The sequence below is a fragment of the Anomalospiza imberbis genome, chromosome 26 (assembly GCF_031753505.1).
Source record: "Anomalospiza imberbis isolate Cuckoo-Finch-1a 21T00152 chromosome 26, ASM3175350v1, whole genome shotgun sequence".
Classification (NCBI taxonomy): domain Eukaryota; kingdom Metazoa; phylum Chordata; class Aves; order Passeriformes; family Viduidae; genus Anomalospiza; species Anomalospiza imberbis.
The window spans coordinates 3,391,860-3,401,679 of NC_089706.1; the positions used below are offsets into that span (position 1 = coordinate 3,391,860).

At 60.2% G+C, this 9,820-nt stretch overlaps 1 protein-coding gene across 2 annotated transcripts in view; it reads left to right on the forward strand.

The window, feature by feature from the left end:
* CDK18 (cyclin dependent kinase 18) overlaps positions 1–9,262 on the forward strand; it is a 31,751-nt gene extending 22,489 nt beyond the window's left edge. The window contains exons 3-16 of one of the 2 annotated variants that reach the window (XM_068173014.1): positions 2,046–2,198; positions 2,375–2,556; positions 3,782–3,838; positions 4,034–4,148; positions 4,252–4,346; positions 4,419–4,481; positions 4,809–4,932; positions 5,012–5,132; positions 6,340–6,437; positions 7,725–7,830; positions 7,981–8,023; positions 8,381–8,471; positions 8,719–8,796; positions 9,041–9,262. In XM_068173014.1, coding sequence (XP_068029115.1) covers positions 2,046–2,198; positions 2,375–2,556; positions 3,782–3,838; positions 4,034–4,148; positions 4,252–4,346; positions 4,419–4,481; positions 4,809–4,932; positions 5,012–5,132; positions 6,340–6,437; positions 7,725–7,830; positions 7,981–8,023; positions 8,381–8,471; positions 8,719–8,796; positions 9,041–9,075 — 1,361 coding nt within the window. In that variant the 3' untranslated portion in view covers positions 9,076–9,262. The remainder of the gene's footprint in view (positions 1–2,045; positions 2,199–2,374; positions 2,557–3,781; positions 3,839–4,033; positions 4,149–4,251; positions 4,347–4,418; positions 4,482–4,808; positions 4,933–5,011; positions 5,133–6,339; positions 6,438–7,724; positions 7,831–7,980; positions 8,024–8,380; positions 8,472–8,718; positions 8,797–9,040) is intronic. The other variant, XM_068173013.1, reaches the window with a different exon arrangement.
* Positions 9,263–9,820: the final 558 nt, after the last annotated feature.

A 9,820-nucleotide genomic window follows, 5' to 3' on the forward strand; every position in this document is an offset into this window, starting at 1 on the left:
CAGCTCTGCGAGCCTTCTGTGAATCTTTACCTCATTTTCCCACCATTTGGATCCACTGGAGTGTCCAGGTTGTGGATTTACCTCTGATTTCACATCTAACGTGACAAAGACGTTGTCTCTGATATGCTGGTGCAGAGTCAGAGCTGCTGGTTTGCAGGTTGCACCTTTTACCCAGCTTTGGGGTTGTTTCACCTGTGGGAACCAGCATAAATTCACCCAAAATATCATTTCCAGTGGGTTAGTCAGGCTCCATTCAGTCAGACCTTAAATGGCCTTTGGTTTCCTTGATTATAATTTGCTTGGGAAACGAGGAAGTTAGAAAGATTCGGTCCAGTTGAATTAATCCACATTATTTTCATACCTGTGGTTAATTCAGGGGATGTTTCCTGATTGTTGCTGTAAAAACAGATGGAGGGAAAGGGACAGGGGGCAGAGGAGGGGTTTTACCCGTGTGCCCAAAAGCCCTGGCACCGCTTCAGCCCCTCTCAAGCCCCCTGGCACAGGTTGAACCCACCCTTGAGTGCGGGCTGGGCACCCAGGAGCCCTCAGCTCTCCGCTCCGCGCTCGCCCGGTGCCCATGGCACAAACCCACAGCCCTTGCCAGGTCACTTGCCTGCCACCTCTCATCCATCAGCCGAGCAAACTGCAGCCAGGTCCTAGCCCTGCTCAGCACCCCGTGAAAATCCAGCCCTCCCTCCCTCCCCGCTCCTCAGCCATGAGATCATCCCCGGAGCCCGGATTGTCGCCTGAGCCCCGGGGACAGGGCAGGGACAGGGCAGGGCTCAGCCTGGGGCACTCCCGGGGCAGTTTCACTGCTCCCCCTCACTCTGGGGAGTGTCTGCAGGGAGGGCACCGGGGATTTTTGGGGTTTTGGGGATTTTGGAGCATGGCTGCAAAGCCGGGAGAAGGGAGGGAGCGCAGGGAGAGTGGGGGGGGGGGGGTCAGACGGGCTTGTCCGTCCTGCCTGACCTTTTCTCCACCCCAGCACGTCCAGTGCATCATCCTGGCTCCCAGCACGCCCAGTTTGCTGCTCTCTCCTCGGGAGCAGCCCCTGGAATCATCATCCGTGGATCCTCCAGGGGAATCCTCCTCGCTGGGGGCTGGGTGACCTGTGCTGAACCCTGGGTGTGTTGGCTGTGAGTGCCAGAATGTCCTCGGAGTGCCACCATGTCCCTGCTGGGAATCACCGAGTGAGGAGCTTTAAGTGCAAACCTCAAAGCAGGGAGCAGAAGCTCAATGGTTCATTTTGCTCTGATTCCCTGCTCCTTTCACGGCTCCTTGAGCCCAGCCAGGCTTCACACCTGGGGTCCCAAGGGAGGAGTAGTTTCTCTGAGCTGCTTTGGTGCTCAGGGGAAGCTCTTGTGCTTCTCTCTGCGCCTGGCTGAGGGCAGAGCTCGGGACAGGAAAGTCTGGAGTGGTTTGTTTGGAACGAAAGACTTTAATCCCAAACTCCTTTTGAGAAATGCTCACATCCTGGGAGGAACACACCTGGATTCCTGCTGGCTGTGGTGGTTCCCAGGGCAGGTGAGGTCCCTGTGTGTGGAAACTCCTCGAGAAAGGGCTCTCTTCTTCCCTCTTCCTCCCTCTCCTTCCCTCTTCCTCTCCTGCTTTCCTGACCCAGCACAGAGGGATCCAGGTCCAGGGACAAGCACCCCGGTGTTCCTGAATATTAGACTGTGTTTCAGGCTGTGTTTCAGACTGTTTCAGGCTGTGTTTTAGGCTGTTTTACCTAAAACATTTTGGGAAGATAAGGATGGGAAGGCAAATGCTCATCCCTGCCAAACCCCGTGGTGCTGCTGCAGGGGACAGAGCACTGGGGTGGGATTTGGGATTTCTGTCACAGACCCTGGTAGCAGCCAGGCTGTGCTTTGGGAACGCTGAGGGTGGCGATGCACCAGGAATCCGGAGCAAAACGCAGGATTCTCTCCGCACGGAGAGAAGGAAGAAGAGATTCCCGTGTCCCCAGAGCATCCCTGCCCCGCCCTCACTCCTTGTCGCTCCTGCCACCACTCCGGCAGCTCACTCTGCTTTCCTTTTGTCCCCAGACCTGGCTCAGGGACACCTGCAGCTGGCACAGCTGGGCAGGGAGGTGGCAGCTGACGGCAGCCCTGCATCCCCGCCGGAGGGACAGGGCCGGTCCCCGGTGGCCGCCGTGCGCTACCGCAACCACGGCCAGCGCCGCTTCTCCATGGAGGCAAGTGCTGGGCGCGGGGGGACCTCTGGGTGTCGCCTCCCCGCTGGCTGGGTGCGGTCTGGGGCGTGGCAGTGTCAGACACAAGCCCTCTGCTGTGACTCCGGCGGGGCACTCGCCATGTGCCACCACCCCCCTTCCCTTGAGCGGCGCTGCCACATCAATGCCAGCTCTCTGACAGAGCTCTTCCCTTTGAAAGTCCTCCTGTCACCTCGCTGTCGTCTGTCCCCTCCCTGCAGGACGTCAGCAAGCGCCTCTCGCTGCCCATGGACATCCGGCTGCCCCCCGAGTTCCTGCAGAAGCTGCAGATGGAGAGCCTGGAGCTCCCCAAGCCCCTGAGCAGGATGTCCCGGCGGGCCTCCCTCGTAAGTGGCACCCACAGAGGGGGCAGTGCCAGGCACGGCATCCCCCGCGTGTCCCTGTCACTGCTGCACTTGTGTCCTGCTGTGCCAGCTCCCCTGGGTGGCACCAAGGTCCCTTCATGTCCCTGCCCATTCCCAGCCCTTCCTGCACAGCCCCTGCAGCACCGGGGGGAGCTGAGGGAGCTGGGGAAGGTTTGGAGAATCCTGAAGGAGCTGAGGAAGGGGCTCAGCCTGGAGAAAAGGAGGCTCAGGGGGAATTTCTGGCTCTGCACAACTCCCTGCCAGGAGGGGACAGCCAGGGGGGATTTGGGATCTTATCCCAGGGAACAGGGACAGGAGGAGAGGGAACGGCGTCAGGCTGTGCTGGGGAGGCTCAGGTTGGACACCAGCAGGAATTTCCTCATGGAAAGGGCTGGAAGGGGCTGCCCAGGGGGGTTTGGAGTGCCCATCCCTGGAGGTGGCACTGAGTGCTCAGGGTGGGGATCGGGCACAGCCTGGACTCGATGTTCCCAGAGGGATTTCCCAGCCTCAACAATCCCACAGTTCTGAGATCTGCATCCCTTCCCCAGCTGCACCTGCTGGACCATTCCCACCTTCCTTCACTCCCCTGTGCACACCTGGCTGCCCTCTCAGCCTGGCTCCTTCCCAAAGCAGAAGAGGGAAACCCTCCTGCAGCTCAGCCGGAGCCTCTTGCCAGTGGAAATGCAAATGTGGATAAATAATGAATCAGCTTTTGCTCCAGTGGTGGCATTTCCGTTTCTCTGCTGCAGCAGCAGAAATAGGAACAAAAACTCTGTGTACAACAAAACAGCAGCAAAAATCTCTGTGTGCAGACACCAGAGGTGCCCAGAAGTGCCCAGGTACCAGAGCCAGGCCTCAGGAGGCGTTTTGGGACCCGAGGTGCCTGTTCAGGAGGAGGGAGGGGGGAAGGAGAGCTGGAATTTACCTGCCTGTGCTGTCTGATCAATAAAACAAACCCAGGGTGATGTGTCATTAATATTCATGAGCCCCTCATGAATAAGGAATGTGGCTCTGGGGGTTGTGCAGCAACCTTCACTCCCCTGCTCAGGACACAGCTTTTCCCAGGATACACAGAGGGTTTGGGCAGTAAATGGAGTAAAAATCCCAGTTGTCACTGCCCAGTGTCCCTGGAAAGCCTTCTGGAGGTGAAGCCACCCCTGGATGAGGTTCCCTCCTCCCCAGTGATGTTTTCCTTTCTCTCTCACAGTCAGATATCGGCTTTGGGAAGCTGGAAACCTACATTAAACTGGACAAACTGGGAGAGGTGAGTAGCCTGTGACACCCCTGTAAGGAATTCAAAGGGCAAAAATCTTCAATATCCAGAAATTTTTGGACCAAGTCTTTCTTGTGGAGCTCAGACCTGGTGCTGTCACCCCAAATGGTCCTTCCTCCAGATGTTTTGGGGACACTGGTGCTGTGCCACCCTGGGAAATGGCCCGTGTCCCCTGTCCCCTGCCAGGGCACCTACGCCACGGTGTTCAAGGGCCGCAGCAAACTGACGGAAAACCTGGTGGCGCTGAAGGAAATCCGCCTGGAGCACGAGGAGGGGGCTCCTTGCACGGCCATCCGGGAAGGTGAGGCCGGGAGGGGCTTCCCCCGGGCTCCCAGGAGGATTTGGGATGGCTGTGGCCGTGCTCAGCCCCAGGTCCTGCTGCCCCAACCCCGCTGTCCCCGCAGTGTCGCTGCTGAAGAACCTCAAACACGCCAACATCGTCACCCTGCACGACATCATCCACACCGAGCGCTCCCTCACCCTCGTCTTCGAGTACCTGGTGGGTCTGGGGGCTTCTCTGGGGGCTGGGGGGACAAGGGAAGGACAGACTGACGTGTCCTTCCCGCTGCAGGACAACGACCTCAAGCAGTACCTGGAGAACTGCGGGAACCTGATGAGTGTGCACAATGTGAAGGTGAGGGGCGTGCCCGGGACCCCTCCCCTGTCCCTCATCCTGGTGGGGCTGTTTTGGGGCTGGGAGAGGCTGGAGATCCCTTCACCCTTCAGTTCTTGCTCCCTTTCTGAGGCTCCCCCAGCGTTTCTCGGGTCACTGCCACCCCAAATAAAATCACTGCACGTGCACACTTGGCTCATCCCATCCCATGGCACTTCCCCACAGCATTTCCCACCCCAGCCCAGCTCCGAGGGGTCTTTCCTGCCCACAACATCCAGATTCCTCGAGGCAGGTTGATTTTTAGTCCTAAATGCACCCCCTTCCTCCTCCTCCTCCTCCTCCTTGCAGATCTTCATGTTCCAGCTGCTCCGTGGCCTGGCTTATTGCCACGGCAGGAAAATCCTGCACCGTGACCTCAAACCCCAGAACCTGCTCATCAACGAGCGAGGGGAGCTCAAGCTGGCTGATTTTGGTAGGTGAAGCCCTCCAGGGATGGCGCAGGATTGGGAAAAAGGGGGCAGCTCCCTGATGTGTTTCCCTCCCACCCTCAGGATTAGCCAGGGCCAAGTCGGTCCCCACAAAAACCTATTCCAATGAGGTGGTGACGCTCTGGTACCGGCCCCCCGACGTCCTGCTGGGATCCACCGAATATTCCACGCCCATCGACATGTGGTGAGGCCCCGAGCTTCCCGGGAGCTTCCCGGGCTCTCCAGGACAGAGCCGGGTGTTCCATCCTCACCCTCACAGTGTTGGATACAACAGAGGGTGGCAGGCTCTCCCAGAGCAGTTTTCCCTGTCCCCAGAGCTGTCCCAGAGCTGTTTCCCTGTCCCCAGGGCTCTCCCAGAGCAGTTTCCCTGTCCCCAGAGCTCTTCCAGTCCAGTTTTCCTTGTCCCCAGGGCCCTCCCAGTGCAATTTTCCTGTCCCCATGTCTCCAGAGTTCTCCTAGTGCAGATCTCCCTGTCCCCATGTCCCCAGAGCTTTCCCAGAGCAGTTTTCCTGTCCCTATGTCCTTAGAGCTCTCCCAGAGCAGTTTTCCTGTCCCCATGTCCCCAGGGCTCTCCCAGAGCAGTTTTCCCTGACCCCATGTCCCCAGGGCTCTCCCAGAGCAGTTTTCCCTGTCCCCAGGGCTCTCCCAGAGCAGTTTTCCTGTCCCCATGTCCCCAGGGCTCTCCCAGAGCAGTTTTCCTGTCCCCATGTCCCCAGGGCTCTCCCAGAGCAGTTTTCCCTGACCCCATGTCCCCAGGGCTCTCCCAGAGCAGTTTTCCCTGTCCCCAGAGCTCTCCCAGAGCAGTTTTCCCTGACCCCATGTCCCCAGGGCTCTCCCAGAGCAGTTTTCCCTGTCCCCAGAGCTCTCCCAGAGCAGTTTTCCCTGACCCCATGTCCCCAGGGCTCTCCCAGAGCAGTTTTCCCTGTCCCCAGGGCTCTCCCAGAGCAGTTTTCCTGTCCCCATGTCCCCAGGGCTCTCCCAGAGCAGTTTTCCCTGTCCCCAGGGCTTTCCCAGAGCAGTTTTCCCTGACCCCATGTCCCCAGGGCTCTCCCAGAGCAGTTTTCCCTGACCCCATGTCCCCAGAGCTCTCCCAGAGCAGTTTTCCCTGACCCCATGTCCTCAGAGCTCTCCCAGAGCAGTTTTCCCTGTCCCCAGGGCTTTCCCAGAGCAGTTTTCCCTGACCCCATGTCCCCAGGGCTCTCCCAGAGCAGTTTTCCCTGTCCTCAGAGCTCTCCCAGAGCAGTTTTCCCTGTCCCCTGGCACTCGGGGGTCGGGTCCGTGCCATCCCCATCCCGGCGGGAACGGATCCATCTCCGGGAGCTGATCCCGCTCCATCGGCGCCACCCGCGGGCTTTGTCCCCGCTGACCCCGGGGTGTCCCCTGCGCTTCAGGGGGGTCGGGTGCATCCACTACGAGATGGTGACGGGCCGGCCGATGTTCCCCGGCTCCACGGTGAAGGAGGAGCTGCACCTCATCTTCCGCCTGCTGGGTGAGCGCCGCTGCGCCGAGCCCGCATCCCCACGCGGGGGCAGCGGCTGCCCGCGGCACCGGGAGCGCGGGGAGCGGAGCGGAACGGAACGGAACGGGGTGGGATCCATGGGATGGGGTGGGATGATGGGGTGGGATGGGATCCGTGGGATGGGACGAACAGGGATGAGGTGGGATGTGGTAGGAAGGAGGGAAAAGGGATGGCATGGACTGGGATGGGGTGGGGTAGGATGGGATGAGGTGGGAAAAGGAGCAGAGATGGGATGGGATGGGATGGGATGGGATGGGATGGGATGGGATGGGATGGGATGGGATGGGATGGGATGGGATGGGATGAACAGGGATAGGGTGGGGTGGGCTGGGATAGGGTGGGAAGGAGGGAAAAGGGACGGGTTGGGATGGGATCCATGGGATGGGATGGGATGATGGGATGGGATGAACAGGGATGAGGTGAGAAAGAGGGAACAGGGATGGGATGAGGTGGATAGGAATGAACAGGAATGGGCTGGGATGCAGTGGAAGGTGGTGGGAAGGAGGGAAAAGGGATGGGGTGGAGTGGGATGGGGTGTGATGAGGAGGGATGCTGTGGGAAGGAGGGAACAGGGGTGGGATGGGGTGGGCTGGGGTCGCAGGAATGAAGGAGGATGGAATGGGGTGGGCAGGAATGAAAAGAGGTGGGATGGGGTGAGAAGGGGTGGGATGAAACGGGCAGGGGTCAGCTGGCATGGACAGAGGTGGGCACACATGGCTGGGGTGGGCAGGGGTCAGCTGGCACAGACAGGGCTGGGCTGGGGTCAGCTGGCATGGACAGGGCTGGGCTGGGGTCAGCTGGCATGGTCAGGGGTGGGCTGGGGCAGGCAGGAGTCAGCTGGCATGGTCAGGGGTGGGCTGGGGTGGGCAGGGGTCAGCTGGCATGGTCAGGGGTGGGCTGGGGTGGGCAGGAGTCAGCTGGCATGGACAGGGGTGGGCTGGGCCGGGCAGGGGGTCAGCTGGCATGGACAGGGGTGGGCTGGGGTGGGCAGGGGTCAGCTGGCATGGACAGGGGTGGGCTGGGGTGGGCAGGGGTCAGCTGGCATGGACAGGGGTGGGCTGGGGCAGGCAGGGGTCAGCTGGCATGGACAGAAGCTGCCTGCAGCCCCCTCCAGACTGGCACAGGTGCAAGGATGAGAGGCTCCCTGCCCCTTGGGGACATCGGTGCCCTCTCTCGGAGGCAGGGGGCAGAGCCCCACCCTCCTGCCGTGTTTCCATCACACCCAGTGCCCATGGCAGGTCCCCTCTCCCCTCGCAGGAACCCCCACAGAGGACACCTGGCCTGGGATAACATCCAACGAGGAGTTCAAGGCTTACAACTTCACCCAGTACCGAGCCCAGCCACTGATAAATCACGCCCCAAGGTACCCCAGGAGCAGGGGCAGTTAAGGACTGGGGGGTTTGAAGGGTGGAAAGGGGAGCCTGGGCAGCCCAGGCTCATTTTCTGCTCGTGGTGGCCCTCGTCCCTGGTGCAGCCACGGGGCAGTTTTGGTTTCATTCCCCCTCTCTCCCAGGCTGGACTTGGAAGGCATCGACCTGCTGACAAATCTCCTCCTGGTGAGTGCTGGAGCAGGCCAGGGGTGTGGGAAAGGGGCTCTGCTGCAGGGAAGGGGCACCTGGAGCAGGGCAGTGCCACAAGGCAGGTGGGTGGCACGGTTGGGATGGGCAGAGGTGCCCAGATGTGTGATATAAATGTACAGAGGTGCCCAGATGTGTGGTGTAAGTGTGCAGGGGTGCCCAGATATGTGGTATAAATGTGCAGGGGTGTCCAGATCTATGGTGTAAATGTAGAGAGGTGCCCAGATGCGTGGTGTAGATGTACAAAGGTGCCCAGATGTGTGGTGTAAGTGTGCAGGGGTGCCCAGATGTGTGGTGGAAATGAGTATTTATGGCTTTTCTCGGGGCTTTGTGCAGTACAGAGCCAAGGGCCGGATCTCAGCCGAGGCGGCCCTGCAGCACCCCTACTTCAAGAGCCTGGGAGAGCGGGTGCACCTCCTGCCTGACAGTAAGTGCTGCCTGTCCCCTCCAAAAGGGGTGGGAGAGGGGCCTCCAGGAACCTCTCTGCTCCCTTCTGCAGCAGGGTGGGGCAGGAGCTGATGGCTGTGGGAGCGAGGAATAATAATCAGAATAATAATAATAATAATTAATAATCATTTGGGTGGGATGAGATGGGGTGGGAGGCTGAGGGAAGAGCTCCGTGGAGGTGCCACCCTGGGGCAGGACTGACCCCTCTCTCTGCCCCCTCTGCCCAGATGCCTCCATCTTCTCCCTGAAGGAGATCCAGCTCCAAAAGGACCCCGGCCACCGAGGCTCAGCCTTCCAGCACTCAGGTAGGGCTGGGCAAGAGCCGGGGTCTCTCCCAGCTGCTACCACTGGGCAGGAAAAACCCAAACCTGCTCCCTGTTACATCTTCAGTCCACAAATCCCCCCTGGGCATCTTTGTTGTCACATCTGGACATCCTGGGGCACAGCTGGCTCCTCTGGGAATGCCACAGGCTCCGCATCTCCTCCCCCAGCACCCTGCAGAGCCACCCCCGACCCCCCCTGAGCCCTGTCTCCGTCTCCCTTCCCCAGCCCGCGGCAAGAACAGGAGGCAGAGCATATTTTAAACTCGGATCTCGCGTTCCCCCGGTTGCCATGGAGATGGAAGAGCTGAGAAAGGAGCAGCTCCCACCCGACCCTCGGCAGAATTCCCGGCTCCAGAAGGACCCAAACCCCTGGGAGCTGCCCTCGATGGACCTGTGGCCTTGTCCCCCCCTTGTTTTGGTGTTGTCCCCACTGAGAGGTGCTCCAGGGAGGAGCTGCCGGTCCCTGCGCTGCCACGGGAGGGTTTCGGGGCATAGGGTGGGGATTTGTGGGGTTTGGCCCAGGCAGGAGCTGCTGGAAATGCACATTTGCTCAGACAAGCTGTCCTGCACCCCCTGGTTTTTGGGGAGACCACGTTAGGACTGCTGGGCACAGCCTGGCACTGGGAGCAGCTGGGGCACAGCTGGGAGCACCTGGGGCACAGCTGGGCACAGGAGCCAGGGCAGACCCCCATATTTCACCTCTGCCTGCAGAACCCCCTTTCCCCTCCCTGTTTTGGTACCCGAATCCAGCTGATGGTGGAGCAGCCGAAATTCCCATCGCTCGCCCCAGCATCTCCCAGTCCCTGTGCCCAAACTGGGATTTCCTGAACCCAGAGCAAGGCCTGGCAGGGCTGAGTGAGGCAACGCGGGGCGGAACCGGGCGGGATTGGCCCCTCCCGGGCATGGATGGATGGATGGATGGATGGATGATGGCTGGATGGATGGATGATGGCTGGAAGGGTAGATGGATGAGGGATGGATGGTAAATGGATGGATGGATGGATGG